Source organism: Rhea pennata, chromosome 13 (assembly GCF_028389875.1).
Source record: "Rhea pennata isolate bPtePen1 chromosome 13, bPtePen1.pri, whole genome shotgun sequence".
Taxonomy (NCBI): domain Eukaryota; kingdom Metazoa; phylum Chordata; class Aves; order Rheiformes; family Rheidae; genus Rhea; species Rhea pennata.
In genome coordinates this window covers 5,334,006-5,351,627 of record NC_084675.1, presented here as the reverse complement: position 1 = coordinate 5,351,627, position 17,622 = coordinate 5,334,006, and the positions used below count along the sequence as shown (strand labels likewise).

Here is a 17,622-nt window from a genome sequence, read left to right as displayed (position 1 = left end):
TTTTTTTGTCCCTTCAGGTGTTATCTCCAAAATATTGCCCTTCTATAAATTCTGATGTAAACTCATGTTAGCAAGGTGGCACTGTCTTTCAGACTTACAGAATATTTCTGTTCACCACTGCAGAAGTATCGACGGACGTTGAACCAGGGCCAGGGCCAGGGCCAGGGCCAGGCCCTCGTCCAACCCTTGGACCTGTCACTCCAGAGCTCTGCAAGCATGACATTGTTTTTGATGGAGTCGCACAGATTAGAGGAGAAATCTTTTTCTTCAAAGATAGGTAAGTGAGATGGTTAAATAATATGGAAGAGACTGTCTCTCGTTAGGGAGGGGTGAGACAGTTGACATAAATAATGATTACAACCCAAATTCACCTTTTCTTACAACTACACACAAACTTTTTTTGAGATTCTGGAGCGTTTAACTTCTCTCGTGGTTTTAGGAAGTTCCATGCTGGTTTTTTACTTCTAGTTTCTGGCCTACCCTGGGATTGCTCATGCCGAGATGTTATGACAACGACTGGGCTGGTGATGATTCTGGCCAAAAATCAGAACAAGGAAATACCAGAAACTTTACAAAAAAGCCTGCTCTTATGATATTTTCAGTCCAATTTTACACACTAAGAGCCAAAGTTACCCTTGATGTCACTGTGCTGTCTTCTGAGGAGTCACACAAGGGCTGCAACCAGCTCAAGAGGGTCAAGTAGATGGGAGAAGTGTCCAAACTTCTAAATGTCTATTCAAAACAGATCTAACCCCGGAATCTTTAGCAGTTTACCCATCTGTAACATTAATCACAAAATTAATAATGCAGGAGATGCATTAGTTAGTCTATTCTCTGCCAACAAAGGATTCATTCCCTACAAAATACTTCCGGATGCCTTTTACAGCATATACAATACGGACTGTAATTCAGCAATGGAAATTCCAGTGGAGTAGAGTTCTGGAGGCACTGCCCTTCTGGATTTTATTCTCTATAGTCTGCACTTATTCTACATGCTAGTGCAAGCTTCAAGGCCAATTGCAGGAAAATTGGACAAAAATTCTAGTAGCGATTTCTAAAAGACTCCCCCCAAAAGTAATACATTCAAAGCTAGTGGTAAGAACCCCAAATGTCTGTTCCACCATGGAGACACTCCTTAACAAACCTGTAGTGCAGGCATTACAACGGCTTTTCTGGTCTGAAGAGGGTCTGTTCTTTTCCCCACGCTCATAAAGACACAGTTATGGACATTTCCGAATGCCATCTCGTTCCTGACTGGCTTAGTCCAGGGTCAGTTTAAAATCACCCAATAATAATATCAGGTGGCACAAGGCTGTTGTAACGACACCTCAAGGACACTGGTGGTTAGGATGGGCCCCACGTGTGCGAGGGCTTCAAGGCAGCCAGTCCAAAAAGCTTTGCAAATGTGCAAGGGTGACAAATGTGCAAGCCCCGACAAAACGAAGAGGCTGCAGACCTGTGGCTCCTGTTGCTGCTGCCAGAACCTCTATGACCCAGCAGTTGCTGTAATGAAGAGCATCTCCTGACGCACTTGGTAGCACCATACACACTACAGCTCCTTTCCCCCCTTGCCATAAATCAATGCCTGACTTTTTATATCTTTTATCCTCCATTACCCTGAACATTCCCAATGTGGATGAAGATCAGGATGTGTCCACATCAAACACTGTCTCCTAACATGCAGCAACATCTAAAAGCAACTGAGGCTGAGAAAATACCAAAACTCACCTGTTCACTGCTCCTCACCACGTGTCTAGCTGAAACTTAAAGGGAGCAGGAACTGACAAATGTGCCCTCTCACAAAACACCCTTTCTGAAACCAGCAGTTTAAGAGTTATTGGTATCTGCAGGTCGTGTAATGTCCAGCAATGTCCTCCAGGTTTTAAGTTTTCATCTGGAAGATGTGAAGGATTTATTACTATGCTGCATTGTTTAATTCCACACACTGGCTTTTCACAGCGAAAAGTCAGGGGCAAGTACGGATAATTTTACAGTCTCTGGTATACAGCAGTTCTTTGGATACAATTACTTCTGGTTCCCATCTATGTGACACCCTGACAATGTGCTTTGGGTTTGCAATTTGACTTAATCTTTATTGCAGACATTGTGTTCTAGCAATGGAGAAACTGTGATTAAAAAGTCCTAGTTACAGGAATATAATGTTCCCCATTTCTATTACAGCTGCTAAGGGCAAAAAGGAGGCATTAGACACATCTGTATGGGGACACCTATGATATCTCTTGTACTATTCTCATGCCCATCAGCAGCATGATTCCCTATAATCCAGTGATCCACAATGGCAAAAAAAAGAGCCCTTTTTGGGGCGAGAAATGGCCCCACTGTACCTGCAACTTGGCATCACAGAAAGCCAACACTGGACGGTGCCACCAGGGATTGCTCCAGAGCTGGCCATATGCACCAGCCTAAGAGGATTGCCGAAGCAGGGTCACCACTGCTGCTAACAGAGTCATCAGAGAGCCGAAGTCTTCACTTTGCCTCAGTGCCTCGAAATATTCGCACAGCAGTAAAAAACCCTGCCAGTTTCACAGTATTCACAGTATCCTGACTGCCTTCTGCTCAGCTGTGGGCTTTGCTCTTCAGCCAGATTGCCACCCTGCTTCCACTTTCCAAAGCTGGCAAGCACCTACAGCCTGATTCAAGAAGGCACAATTTTAAATCTATTCCTAAATCAGGAAAGCACTTCAGTATTTTCTGTAATCCAAATCAATTTAAAGCAGTTCACATTCAGATACAGTTGGTCAAAGAACAATGTAAACACTAGAACAGTCTGTTCAAACTGACTCATGCTTTAGGCTATCATTTAGCAAAAGCAGACAACAGTTATTTAATTGTTTTGCTTTTGAATTAATTTGCCTAGGAGTCTCTCAGCCTTCCAAATATTAGGGAAGCCACACTATGACTCACTACTGAAACTAAAAAAAATTAAATGTCTATCATGTGTTGTGTTGCACAGGCATGAGGACCAAATAGCAAAAAGAAGGTCAGATCAGAGGAATTCCATCCAAAAAGCATTTTCCTCTTTCCCCTCAAATCACATCTCAAGCCATGGAAATAAAAAGAGAAATCCTGTAGGTGTTATTAACCATAGGGAACAGTCAAGGCTAAAAGCTTATTTTGTCCCTAAAGGGAATAAAAATCTAAATTTCTGAAGTTTCCTAGGAAATTAAAATAAATAAGTAAAACCAACAACACTGAGTTGTTCCGTTTAAATAACTGCATTTGTTAATGTTGGAAAATCTTGATTATATCAAAAGATAACTTGAAAATCCCGACTGAAATGAAGAATGAAATCTGTCTAGACATATAATACTAAAATGTAACTTGACCTAAAGCATTTTAAATTTGTCAGAGTGAAAAAGAAAGCCAAAATATCTAATTTCAACATTTCTTCAACATGATGAACAGAAATAAAAACATCTCCTACCATTTTAAAAGGAAAGAAAATTCAGTTTTGACAAAACTTCCCATTTCAAAAGAAGACTTCACTATTTTAGTAAGTCTTATGAAATGTGTTATTTAATACAAAACTTGCCTTCAGCTCTCTGTTGGCTCTGGAAAATTCGGAGTCCATAGAGATAGTAATTATTAGAGTTGATTCATCTGTAAGTCAGATCCAAATTTGATCAAGAGCTACTTTTATTAATGCAGCGTTAGAAAGATTTGTTTTATGGATTCCATTTCATACTATATTGGATCCATTTTTCTGTCTAAAAAGACATGTATGACCTACATTCTATCATTACCTTTTACAGCCTTTTTTTATATGTTTAAACATTGAGATGAATAACAGTAATTAGCTAAATGCATTATTCTTTGCCTCTTTTTAATATGAAAACTCTAATGAGATATTCTCAGAGATATTTTTGTATATGATAAAAATACATATATGAATGCAAAATTAGTTATTACTAGCTTAGTTATGAGTACCATATGTCAGTTTAAATAAATACTCATTTTTAATTGAAAAAAAGAAAAAATAATGCATTTTGCCAGTTGCACTGGCTCTACAAACTATAATAATTGAATATCTTGCAAATAATTATACTTGCAAATATATTTCAGAATGTTTTATATGTCCCAGTTAACTTTATTTGTTCATAGTTAAATTTCTGTAGATGATAACGCAGCCATTTATTAAATTAATTTAGGACTGATCTTCCAAGTTTTAGGCAAAACCCAAATCCACTTTCAGCTCCTGGGTTTCACAAGAGAATGATGATTCCAGGTAGGAATGGGTAACAACTGTTTGTACTTCTTAAAATACAGGACACTAGTAGTATCTTGAGCTTCAGCAACTTGCAGGACTTGATTGAATAATATTTGTGAAAGCTCTTTGATCCGAGGCTTATTTAATAGCTGCAGCTCAGTGAGAGACAGATTCCAGCTACCTTGTTGGTTTTTCATTTTATGAAATTGGCAAAACTTTTATTCTGTTGAGGAAAAACGTTGGTTGTTCTTTGGAGGAAATACCAGTGCCATTTTTAATACTAAAAGCCCTCAGCACAAAGCTCTGCCATTTAAAGCTAATTACATCTTTTAAAGCCTACCTCAAATGATGATCCTGCCTATACATAAAATAGCCAATAAATTACCCTTTGCATTTCTCTAATGAACATTTTTAGTACTAGCAGTTCCTTTTACAGCCAAGCTCACTTCCAAGCTGTTTGATGTACTGTTATTAGATCTGAACTTAGTCACTACAATAGTAATTGCAAGTGCAATTCACAGAATACAAATCTCTGCTTTTGTCAGACACCCATCCATCTGCTCTAAAGGCAAGAAGCCTCTAATAGTTTAAATGCCTTGCAAATAAGTTTATTTGTATAATCAAAACACAGGATGCATTTTGCTCTGATGCAAGAAGCAACATGGATGCTAAAGCAATCAGCATCAGCAGTTTCACCGGTGGTCCAGCATGGAGCGCGTTGTGCAGCTGTTTTAGTAGCATGCTTCTAGTGAGTGATTTGCCTTTTCAGCCACCACAGGAAAACACTTATAAGTGTGTACTGTGGTGTGTGTGTGCATGCACATGTGTACATGTGTATGTGGCCTTTGCCAGAAATGATGCGAAACGGATGTGCTGGTGAATTAGTTCACTGCAAATCTCTTACAACTTTCTGTTTGGCTCAGATTCATGTGGAGGACCGTGAACCCCCGAGGCAAACCCACAGGTCCTCTGCTCGTTGCTACGTTCTGGCCCGACCTACCCGAGAAAATTGATGCCGTCTACGAGGCCCCTCAGGACGAGAAGGCTATATTTTTTTCAGGTATCGGTTTGATGCTTTAAAATATACACAGTCACGCGCATAAACGCTATGTTCAAACTCACGTCGTGGGAAGCTGTGCCGGGGCCAGGGAAGTGCCTGCCCCAGCATGGTGCAGCTCAGCAGTGGCAGATTCCAGGCATCCCACCCTGGAGCATCTTAGAAAAAAGGCTGGATCTGAAAGGCTTTGAACAGCTTTCAGCCTCCCTTATGCCAAAGGGCACTTAAACACTTGGAAAAGTAAGTTCAGCAACAAGCAAGACTAAGAAAGATCCACTAGTTAAAACAAAAAGCAGCTCCAAACCAGCAAGCGCAGCTCTTTTTCCTCGCTCAGCACTCCTGCTTTGCTCTCCTCTCATCCCAAGCTATTGTCTCTGTACGTGTTGCTGGAGAAGATCTTTTTTCCCCATGCCTTTCCATGCCTCCTCCTTTCCTGCGAAAGCCCAACTCCTGCTCCGACTGCAAGCTCCCAGGAGAGGCTGCAGCAGGCACCCTGGCTCGCTCGGCACCAGGCCGTGGCTACCAGGAGGCACCTCTCTGTTTGCCCAGACTCGCACATATGGTTCAGCTCTAATGGCCAAAGTAGTGGAGCTGGGAGGCTGTTTGCAACAGCTCAGAAACTGAGCCAGCAGAAACTGGGCTTCAGTATCCACTAAAAACATGACTAAACATCTCCAACTATGTAAATGCCATATGGCTGAAGCTGCTGTACACTTTCTGTACAAGAGGGGAAAAATAGTAGTAATAATCTATCCCACATGTCTGAAAGGCTGTTTTCCTAACTTCACATGGTGAAACAAAACAAAAAAACTTTAAAAACTCTTTATTTCAGCCAAGTGAAAACATTAAACATTTCATTTATTATATATATAATGCCAATACATCTCCATCTCTCTCTCCCTTTCTGCTTCTCTTCTCCCTCCCTCCTCCTTTTTATTTTCCAGGAAAATATAACTAATGTGCTTTAAAAAAAAATATTAAAATGAGAATTATCAATCAATCAGATTAGTTAAAAGTAACCTGCAACCCAACTATCCAAAAACACTTACTACTGAGACCTACTTTTTGCTCTTGAATGATCATACTAGTAACTCTGCAGAACTCAAATGCTGCACTTTACACCTGTCTCATATTAAATATTTTGCACAGTCGGATCGAACTGCCACAGAAATCAACAGAAGCTTTTCCTGGAATTCACAGTTACTGTGATATGGAACCTGCAAAGAAATGTCCCGTCATGAATGAATCTCCCCATGTCTTTCAGTGAGCATGGGGGTGCTATTTACTACCAAATTGCAACTCCATGTAAAGGGTGCACAACCAGACCTCTCCCACTAGTACATATTTGGAAGCACATTAGAAAATGTTGTACAGCAAAGGCCAACAGAAGCAGGGACTTTGAGCAACAGCTTCCTATTAATTGGTCAAGAATATTCCCAAATAAAACAAACTATGGCTATGTACAGAGGTTGAGCATGAGTTTCTACACTTGACCTTCAGGCACCCATGCATAGTTTATGACTATCTCCATTATACAGAAAATTACCAATACTATTTGTTTTAAAATAATTGCAACTGTACATTTCTTGCAAGGAGCTGTACATTAGATGAAGACAGTTTCTGCCTCAAAATGTTCACAAAAATAAATGAGATGGACAAGAAGCAGGAGAGGAAGCAAAAGCACACAGGGGTGAAGCCATTTGCTAAGAGGCAAGCAGCAACTGGAAAATAAAGCCAGTAACTGTAATTATAGTATATGTGCACTGTAGCCCTGGCCTTCACCAATTGTAAAACGCTAGAAAGCATTTTACATTTACACCATTAGTCTGATAAAAAGTCCCACAACAAGCATAAAAGAAGAGCTATTCTTCTGTATCCCATCAGTAAGCAGTGTGTGTTTGCTGTGTTCTCCCCCACCTAGGAAATGAGTACTGGGTCTATTCAGCGAGTAACCTGGACCGGGGCTATCCTAAGAAACTCAGCAGCCTGGGCCTCCCTCCCGACGTGCAACGCATCGATGCGGCCTTTAACTGGGGCAGGAACAAGAGGACATATATTTTTGCTGGAGACAGATACTGGAAGTAAGCTACGTTGCAGCGGTGGTGGTTTGCTGTTGGCCGAGCTCGTCTCTCTGGCGCGGCATGCACGTGCAGGTGCGGCGCGGTGGGGGGAGGCAACCCGGGGCGGCAGCATCCTTTGGCAGCCCAAAACGAAGGCTGCCAGCACAGCACTGACGGAGGCGGTGAGCGAGACTGCTGAGCCCAGCAGCATGGCTGGGAAAGCTCTTCAGACAACAGCATGCACTTGAGAAAACAGCTTGCCAGGGAGGAAGAAACACGTGCTCCTCTCTGCGAAGCTGCTCACCATAACAACTGCTCTCTCAACCCCCGTGTCCCAGCTACTGCTCCCCGTCAGCCCCGGGCTCTCTAGAGGCGCATGTCCCTGCAGGCAGCTCGCTGTCGCTGGTGGGGCATTTAAGCAGAAGGCTCATCACTGAACACCGGAAACCAAAACCCAAGCAGCCTGCCTTTGAAATCCTTTCACTTGAAGTGCTGCACACAAAAGCAAATGCCACCGTGCCCATCAACACACGCTGGCAGTGCCGGGACTCCTGCAGCCGATACAACGGTCACCCATACACCTGCTTTACTAATGCAGCTGGCACTGAGGAGATCCCAACAAATTCCAAGAAGTGTGTCTGTCAGTACTTTAGGAAATCTTGGATTGCATTCATTTCCACAGTCTCTACATCCTTTTCAAGTTTCTAGTACATACTCAAGCCAGTTTTGTTGCAAAAAAGTCCACAGATACACATAAACATGTATCTGCACCAAAGCTGCTGTTCGAAAAACTGTATGAGAATCAAAATACAATGCAACACAAGAAACCAAACACACGTCATTAAAACAACTCTTGCATTGCAATGGAGCCTAGAAGCCCTAATCAATGTGAGATCTACCTGTGTTGGAATAACAGTCAGCACTTCCACCAAAAGCTTTATGCTGTGCACATATGTACATATATATGTATGTACACACACAGACACACAAAAAGGCCCATAGGAGTTCAGTGACTTAGCTACTGCTATATACGAATCTATGGCAGCGCTGGGTACTGAACTGCATTTCTCTTTTGTATTCTGCACATTCAAAGTAATTTTCAAGACAACTGTGCTGCAATTAGGCTGGCAGATACAGGAAGGATATTTGACTCAAAGATGAGGAAGAAAGGTCTTTAAAATGCCTCAAGTCTATTAGCGTGGTAGAATTAAATATCTTACACTGCAGCTAAGCAAAAGTGTAAAACACATATACAACAGAATTGCACGATTATAACTGGCTGGAAGATCTGGCACAAAAGATCTTCTTAAAAAGCAGACCTGCACTCAAGTGCTCCAATGAAGCGGGGTGAACTAGCCCAGAATCGAGGCAGCAGGCCTCGGCTGGCCTCCAGAAGCCCCTGTCAGGAGCAGGACTTCAGGCCAGGAAGGCAGATGTTAAATGACAGGCTGAAAATAAAACCATTCATTAACTAACAATTTGGAAAGGAATTAAAAAAAAATCAGAATCACCAACCAGAAATTTAAAAAATTATCCAAGCTTTTAGAGCTGCTTTTCAGAGATACACCATATCAAAGAGGTGTCAGTATAATTAAGTCCAGTTTTTATCAGCAGTCGTTGCCTGTTATGATCAAACTGGATGAGTATCTATTTTATAACCTAATGGCAGCACTTTCCTGTAAGTAAATAAAATATCCTTTCTCAAATTACAAATAGATCATAATTTTCTTCCAGATACTTTAAGCACAGCACTCTTTTCCATTATTTAAATATATATATATATATATATATATATATATATAAAAGAACTTAAAACCTAAAGACTGATACTCATTTTTTTTTTTAATGTCATATTGTACAGCTGATCTAACTGAATGTTTTCAAGTAGTTTTAATGGTCGTTTGCAATACTTCAGATTCCTACCAAAACCTACAGACCCTGAGTTAGCAAGCTGCTGGCCTCCTTCGTTCCAGCCGCTGTTTGGATTAACTGTACTCTGAGGCCTCCAATTTATCTCTCTAATCACAGAGAGTATTTTTATCAAAATGCTTTATCAATTGCGGTCACTGCAGATTGCACAGTTTATTGTTAAGAAACCAAAGCAACTTTACGTGATTTCTATCTGTTTAGAGAAGCAAGAAAGCAGTTAACAAATATCAGAGGGAAAAGGAAGCATGTGTGCTTAATGCAGACACTACAACCCTTAAGTATGCAGCTGTTTTATTTTACACAAGGCCTCTGCCACTTGTAATCAAAATAGTTACATGCTTTGGCCCTTCCCATGTCATTATCACACACATTTTATTTCAACGGATATTTTGGAAGCCTTCTCTTGTCCCTTGTTGCAGCCCCAAGCTATCTTAGAGTCATCCTAGCAGGACTGCTAAGCAAAGCGAAGGCATGAGAGGGAGAGGAAGAGGAGCTAGCTCAAATTCCACAGCTGAAGTTTTAAACATACACTACAAGGCACTAGATTTTCTTTAAATATCTATAGAAAAAAAATAATTCTCTAACTTGATTTTGACCAACTTACTGCCCATTTGCACTGGTGTAACTCTGGACACAATCCAAGCAGTTTCATACAGCAATGAGGCAAAGGCAATGCAGCTACACACAGGTACGGATAAGCAGAAAGTGAGAGCACGAGTGCTTCCCTCCGGGATTATTCCCAGAGATCTCCGCAAACCAAGGTGAGCTGAAGAGGTGATGCTCGCGGTCGCTGCTCCCTCGCAGGCACAGGGATGAAGCCTGCTGCGCGCTATACCCAGTAATACTGTTTGGGGTCACCTAAACAGCCTCCTCTGGAGCAGGTGCTCCGGCCGGCGCCTCTGCAAAGCGGGGAAGGCAAGCCAGAGCCTTGCCCCTTCCCTGCCACCTCCGAGAAATCTGCCTCCCCAGATGCCAATTCCCTACCGGCGAGGAGTGAGCACGTGGATTGCTTGTTGGCAAGAGTGTAAAACCGGCTTTGGGGAGAGCAGTCCTCTCACCCAGCAGTGGAAAGTGCCCAGAGTAACGAGGCGATACAGACACACACCGCTCCTCCTGCGCCCGAAGGACACGACGACAAAGATCCGACTTCCCTGGGGTTACATGGATTTACATCAGCTGAGCTTTTCTCTGCAAAGCACGGAGGGTGAAAGCCATTGTGTGCACTTCAAAGAGATTCACGTATTTTTAACATGCATTTATCTTTCAATCATCCCTGAGAGGGAGGCAGGACTGTGGAAAGACAACAGGGTTCTAGAATGAATTATCATGGAAAGTAATATGTTGCATTTCTGGAATTGTGTGTTTCAAATTTTAAAGGTGAATTTCTGAAAAATGTTTTGCTTAAAAAGCATATTTTCAGTTCAACAACAATTGCATTTCTAGAAACAAAGGAAGCCAAATGTCACAGGGTTTTAAAGGAATTGGGAAACACAGAATGGAAAGAGTATTACAATCTCTGCAAAAAAAATATGTCAAATCTTAACATTAAATACAGATTCATAATGCCAGGATATAATTTCCTTCAGGTACAATGAAGAAAAGAAGAAAATGGAGCTGGCATCCCCTAAATTCATTGCTGATTCTTGGAATGGAGTTCCAGATAACCTCGATGCTGTCCTGGGTCTCAGTGACAGCGGTAAGCTGCAAATCTGACCTAAGCCACTGGCAAGCTCTCTTAACTTTCACACCAGACAATTACTGGAGACTTTAGTTTCTCCTGCTTAATGAATAGGAGCTAAATGCTAATTCAACTTTACATACTGCAGGCTCAAACTTTTTTTGTCTCTTTCTTCTTCCATTAAATATCAATTGATAAATATCCTACTAACCACAGACTTATCCTTTTAAAATGAAGCATTTAGAGAACAAACTTTGCTTAGATGAAATATTTGGGAAGCAATAATAGTTATTCTAATATCCTTTTCATAAGGCTCGTTTAATTTAAATCTGCTGCCTTTCTTTATCATTTGCTTCATTGATGCTTAGGGCTTTGGAAAAATTTATTTGGCAAGAAATGGCTTTTAGTAGCATTTTTTTCTCCTTTTCTTCCTGTTAGCTTTTTGTAGGAAAAGAAGCAAATTAGTTTCATAAGGCTTTATACTGTCTTGTGAAAGTGTCTTAGAGCATCTTGCTGCTTTCTGCTGCTAAGTTGTATGGGACTGGAAACGTGCTACGCAAATGTTAGGCTGCTAAATATATGGAGGAGAGCAATAGGCAATGCAGTTACTTTGATGTCAAGATGTCACCAAGGCCAGGATCTGGGGTTTGTTGGCTTTCCAGTTTGAGCATGGGGAAAACTAGCCTCTCTTTCCAGTGTAGTTTGAGATGGTCACAGAAGAGGTTCCTGTCACACACAGCCTGCTACACGCAGGTTGTTTTAGCACCAATTCGTGTGAGCAGGACAGTCCCTATGGCTTGGAAATTTCCCAACACCCTAACAGGTCTGTAGGTTTCCAGCAGCCAGAATGTGGCCCAGCACCATTTTGGCATCCTTCTGCTCCACCATGGCCAGCACAACGATCCTCTCCTGCATGACAGGCACAGAGAGGTGGCATCTTGCTCTTTTCTTCCTCTTAGCAGCTGCAGCTGAGGGCTTGGCACCTTCTTTTAAGTGCCCCCATACTTTATGCAGATACGTCTACGTGTCTGGAAGCACCGCTGATGTCAGTAAGTCCGGAGCAATTACATTTTTGACATCCACTGCATCAGCAGACATTTCTACCCAGAAAACTCAGGCTGACAAACTGGTAATCTGAACAGAGGCTCCATTTAAAGCAAGACCTCTTGCAATAACTCTTCCAATTCACTAGGCTTAGTGAAATCAAATGCACAAAGGAGTTTTGATCAAGAATTACGTTGTCCATTAACTGAATATGTTTTTTAATTTACTCCACAGGATACACCTACTTTTTCAAAGATCAGTACTATCTACAAATGGAGGACAAGAGTTTGAAGATCGTTAAAATTGGCAAGATAAATTCTGACTGGTTGGGTTGCTGAATTGTATGAGCTATTAATAACCAAATATTTACTTTTTTTGTTATATGCCTTATCTGTAATTAGAAATAGATCTGAATGCTAATTACTGGACCAGTCTGGTACTGGCACCAAAACATTAAGTACCAGTACTGTATACATCAGATAATTTAAGAGTGTTTGCCTCCTCAGTACACAAAAGAAGTTTACATATATATTCTGGTACAATTTTTCAGTTTTCGTGCTAGTCATAGTAATGCTCCTAACAGAACACGCATCGTTCTTTACCCCCCTGGTGCTTAAACAAACAGAAACCCTCGGAGACTGGATCAGGCCCCTGCGTAGTACATATCCCAAAGAGGCTCAGATGAGATGTACCAGCAGTGCACTTTGATTTTTTTTTTTTTTAATACAACTGTTATAGTAGATGGTTTGTCTTGATGTTCTTCAACCCCTTGTGAGTTTGACCATTACTTCCATTTATTTACATAATAATACAGAAAGACTGTCAAAGGCACAGGTTGCCTCAGGATTTGATTTGTGTTGATGCATGATGGAATCATGGCAAGAAACTGTATTAAAGTATTGTTTTAAAGTACTTTTTATTTTAATACCTTAGTTAATTTAGCAATTTGCTTCATGCACTTTGTTACTACTATATAACTTGTTTATATGGACAGAATGACTCAGATTTTTGAAGTCAATGCATTATACATAAAAGTCAAGTATTATTGTTTAACTTGTCTTATCTTCCTGTTCTTTATAATATTAGGTTTTTGTTTGGTTAGTTTTTTTGCTATGCATTGGGCAACAGAAAAATGTTCTTTTCACAATCTGATGGAATGTTTCTCATTCAAAAAAGCAGAAAAGAAATGTCCCACACATGAATTGCCAACGATACAAATAAATCAAATTACCCTGTCAACACTTCTCATGGCCCTGCTTCATTAAATCGTTTGCATTTAGAAATTCAGTAGCATGTCACAATGAAACACCTGTCAATGGAAAGACAGTAGTTCCTCAGTATATAACTACATATTGGATTTACTTAGAAACCTAGATTAATTTTTCTGTTAGCTCTAAAAGTGGAACTGCACCAATTTATATTAAGCAGATAATATGGCCCACAGGCTTCCACGAAGCCCCCTGCCTTTGCAGAACAGTGTACATGCCTGTCTGTTATCCACATTTTTCTGCCTTATCACTATGGCTACCCCCCACAACACACACAGCCAGGATAGACGCACAGTCTCGCAACTCCTACTGGGCACTTAGTGCCTCTAGAAAGAGAGAAACAGAGAGGGAAAGGCAAGATGCCACTCTGCAAAGGAGCTTACCCAGCTTCACAAACAAGAAATGCCTTGAATCTCTAGATGGCATCATGCAACCCAGATCCTTCTCACTTTAAGTTCATGATTTTGAAAAACTGGCTATTAACCAACTAATACCTGCTGAACCAACAACCAGTTGATTTCTTCTCATGTCCTCTACAATGTCAAGTTTAATTTCAGTGCTTTTCTCTTCTAACCTGAGCGTTTTTTACCAGATATTTTGAAGATGCAGCCACTTCAGAAGTGGTGTATTTGCCAAATAACCTTTCCATTGCCCAGTATGCAGAGACAGCTCCCACTTTGGGAAGCTTTTGTTTATGATGATTACAGAGATGATTATTACCCGGATGAACCAATACTGCTTTCATCTGTGCCACAAGAAGCGATGGACATCTCCTCCTGAGCAGTCTCATTCTCTTCAGCAACAACCACTTGCCCCTCCAAGCAGCCTGCACCAGAGTCAGCGAGATAAGGCACGTGATCAGAGCAGTTATAATCACAGTATGTTGGTACTGCAGTTTTTCCTGATACCTGGCAACTTTCTCAGGATACCAGAAGCTAGGGAGCCATTGCAAGGATATACGGTCTGTCCTGACCATAAACATCTTCCTAAACTTCTGTTGAATAAACTCGGTAGCTTTAATGAGAGTCAGGGGTTCCTTCTGAGTGTTGCAATAATTTCTCCCTAGAGAATCTAAGCTCTTACGGTTTATGCAGCCATCTTCAAGCAACCATCCTCTGAAAAGCTTTGTGTTCTTATGTCAATACTACTCAAAACTGTATGCTCTAGCACCTGTATTTAATACGAAGAAGGATTCAGAATCATGGATATACCAGGAGAAACATTTGCAAGAGGCCTTCTCAGCCCTGAAATTGCTAAATCACATTCTACTGATTACTGAAATAGTTTCCTTTTCCTCTCCAACTTACGTATATGTTTTGCAACCCTGGCAATCTACCAGTACATCTTCTGTAATAAGACGACCATCATTCTACAAAACTTTGCGCATCTGTTGGCTTTAAGGAGTTGTGCACAGCTTTTTGTTACTATAAATCCATTCCACGATGGCTATGGCACCATCAGAAAACTAGAAATAAATTTTCTTTCCTTACAACAATCCACACTTCTTTGGATTCAGTTTCAGACTGGCAGCCTTAAGCTTTATCTCAGGCCATTTGTAAATGCATCTGTGTCTATTGATATACTATAACATTTTGTCAGGCTTTAGATCAGACTGGCTGGAGGGGTACAATGATCCTTCCAATTAACCTTTCAAATTCAGCCGCTGAAATGCCAAAAGTCCCAAGATCTGTCCTGAAAATGGTTTGGGGTCTAATTTCACTTGCTGGCAGTCATCTTTAAAATTCACATTAGGAATGTGGACACAACCTGCGCCACCACCTTGGTGATACCCTGGCATCACCTAGTCATGTTAATGCAGCAGAAACTTCGCAATTTCCTGACTGCATTTTTTGCAATTAGGGGTTCCACCCTTTTTCCTATGGGCAAAACCTTTCCTCAGTGATTTTCTGGGTTTCTTTTTCCCTTTGTAACTCCCTTGCTTGGGCATTGCAGAACTGCTGCTGAAACCACTGCCTCTGTGTGTCTCCCCAGGCTCCTGGCTTGCTTCCTTTGGGAACAATTCGCTCTTCCTGCCCACAACAATTCTCTAAGACATTTACAGAAGTCAGTCAACGTTTTCACCTTCCTTCTTCACAGAGGAAGGAAAAAAAAAAAAGTGAGAAGTTTAAACATTTTTTTCAAAGCCACAAATTCCAGCAAAAAAACTCTACCAAACCCTCGCCTATCTTGCTCTACTTCCACAGTGTTCCTTCTGGCATTGCCTTTGAAAAAGGAAGCGAGAACAAAAACGGTGCCTTCAGGTAAATTGTCCAGTTCTGCTACTTGCACACCAACAGCTCTGACTTCATGTGCAGCTACTCAGGAAGCTACGTACATAGCTCCCTGCCACCTGGCCACCCTTGGGAGTGACAGTAAGTCTGCCCTTGTGGAAAAAACAGGCTCAAATTCCATGGGTTTCTTCCTCAAAAGATCTTCCATAAGTCTTTTCTAAATAGAGAAAAAAAGTTATGAAACAAACATAAGAACAGAACCATACAATCTTATGGAGAAAGGTATGACAGAAACCATTTTCTAGGAAACAACAGAATCTGATAAAAGGCACGCTTTTTTTCTGGCAAGAGTGACAAATGCCTGTGCCAAGCTACCAACGGCAGTGAGGGATTTGCCATTTTTGATGTCTTCAGATCACCACTGGCTGCCTTTCTGGAGAATATCTTTCAGTCAGACACAGCACTGCTGGCATTAATACAGCAACAAATTGCTGGCCTTGGCTATGGGGGGATTGGACTAAGTGAGCCAATGGTCTCTTCTGGCCTTGAAATGCCATAAGCTATGATACTAGTTATATCAGTTTTATATATACAGATAGATAGATAGATATAGATATAAAAACCAGCTTTCTAAAAAATATGTATTAAACACATGCCTGCCCGCACAGACACACATACAGAAATACCTTCTGGTGATGCTAAAATGTCTTATTTAATATTAACATCAATGTTGATTAACAGTCAAGTAAAACATTCGTGTGTAATAACACACTTAGCACATAGCACCAGTTTCTTCTCCACCCAATAAGCTAATCCTGAGCACCAAAGGACCGCCTGATGCCAAAACTACGAGCAGGCAGCCTGCACAGGTCTTCTCTGGCAGCACAAGTAGAGATAACAGGTGAGAATTTCCAAGTAAATAGTTTACCAAGTTTATTACTCAAAAGACACAGTTTGCCCATAGCTGCCTAACAAGTGCTGGGCAGGCTGTACCCAGACAGCCTGCTGATACAATCTCTGCATCATTCTTCCACTTGTTTTTGCAACCCCTCAAATTCCTGTTATACTCCTAAAGTCAAGCTTCAGCCAATGGCACCACAGCCACACTTGGACTCCACCAGACAACCAACAAGCTACTCTGAAAAAGTGAGATAGGAAGAAGAGGCCACAGGTCACCAGAGTCCCGCGCTTCCCTCGCCAGCCCTGCCGCAGCCTGGCTGCACAATGAAGTGGAAGGTGACTGAAGAGAAACCTCGCAAGCTCACAGCTGTGCGGTACTGCCAGTGCTCTCCTCTGGGACTCCCCAGAGCTGCTCCTGAGCGACTAACTCGCTGGGCTGTTAAGAATTCGCCAGCATTGCCAAAATAAACTTAGAATTCTAAGAGGATAATTGTTTTAATTTGCATTAGCCTGGAGCTTGGCTGACTGTGCCTGGAGTTATTTGGAGGGGGCCTCCTCTTCTAAAAGACAAATTCACAATGTTAGGCTATCGAAGTAGGCAGCAGGCTTTCTTTTTTTCTTTTTTTTCTTTTCTCAAGGTTTCTAACACTGCTTTAATCTTGGAATGCCTCACAGCTTCACTGCGTCTTGCCTGCACCATTACAACAGCCATAATACTGTTGCCAGAAAGGCTGAAGCTAGAAAGCAGCTTTGCATCCTGCATGTGGATGCTGGGCAAGGATGAAGACCCAGCATTCCCACTGCATGAAATTTCTTATCACTGCTAGCCAAGAAATTAGGAAATCTAACCACAGCGCTCTCATCCAACGTCACATCACATAGTCAGTTGTGCCATTTCTTCTGTGGTTCCAGTTACAAAAGACGACCCTGGCTATTGCCCTCCTTTTCAACTCCCTTCCTTTGACTCACGCTGAACCACACTGCAGAGAGTTCACTGCCGAAGCAAGGCACCAACTACTGTACTTGGCAAACCAAGTTGAGGTAATTTACTGAGAGGTATGTTTTACAAGTAGAAGAGAAATTCAGTCCGCTTTCTCCGTGGTCAATGCACTACCTAACCCATTCCTCTAAAGGGAGGGAGTGATTTCTCCCTATTTGAAGTCTAAGTAAGACTCATTACAGTCTCCTATCTTGCATTTTCATGCTTTCTTTTCCATGTAAAAAGCC

General features: G+C 41.5%; 1 protein-coding gene across 1 annotated transcript in view; it reads left to right on the top strand.

Annotated features, from left to right (window-relative positions):
• Positions 1-13,235, top strand: part of MMP2 (matrix metallopeptidase 2) — a 35,835-nt gene extending 22,600 nt beyond the window's left edge. The window contains exons 9-13 of the mRNA XM_062586387.1: positions 124-277; positions 5,152-5,288; positions 7,207-7,366; positions 10,861-10,970; positions 12,231-13,235. Of these exons, the coding sequence (XP_062442371.1) occupies positions 124-277; positions 5,152-5,288; positions 7,207-7,366; positions 10,861-10,970; positions 12,231-12,334 (665 nt within the window). The 3' untranslated portion in view covers positions 12,335-13,235. The remainder of the gene's footprint in view (positions 1-123; positions 278-5,151; positions 5,289-7,206; positions 7,367-10,860; positions 10,971-12,230) is intronic.
• Positions 13,236-17,622: the final 4,387 nt, after the last annotated feature.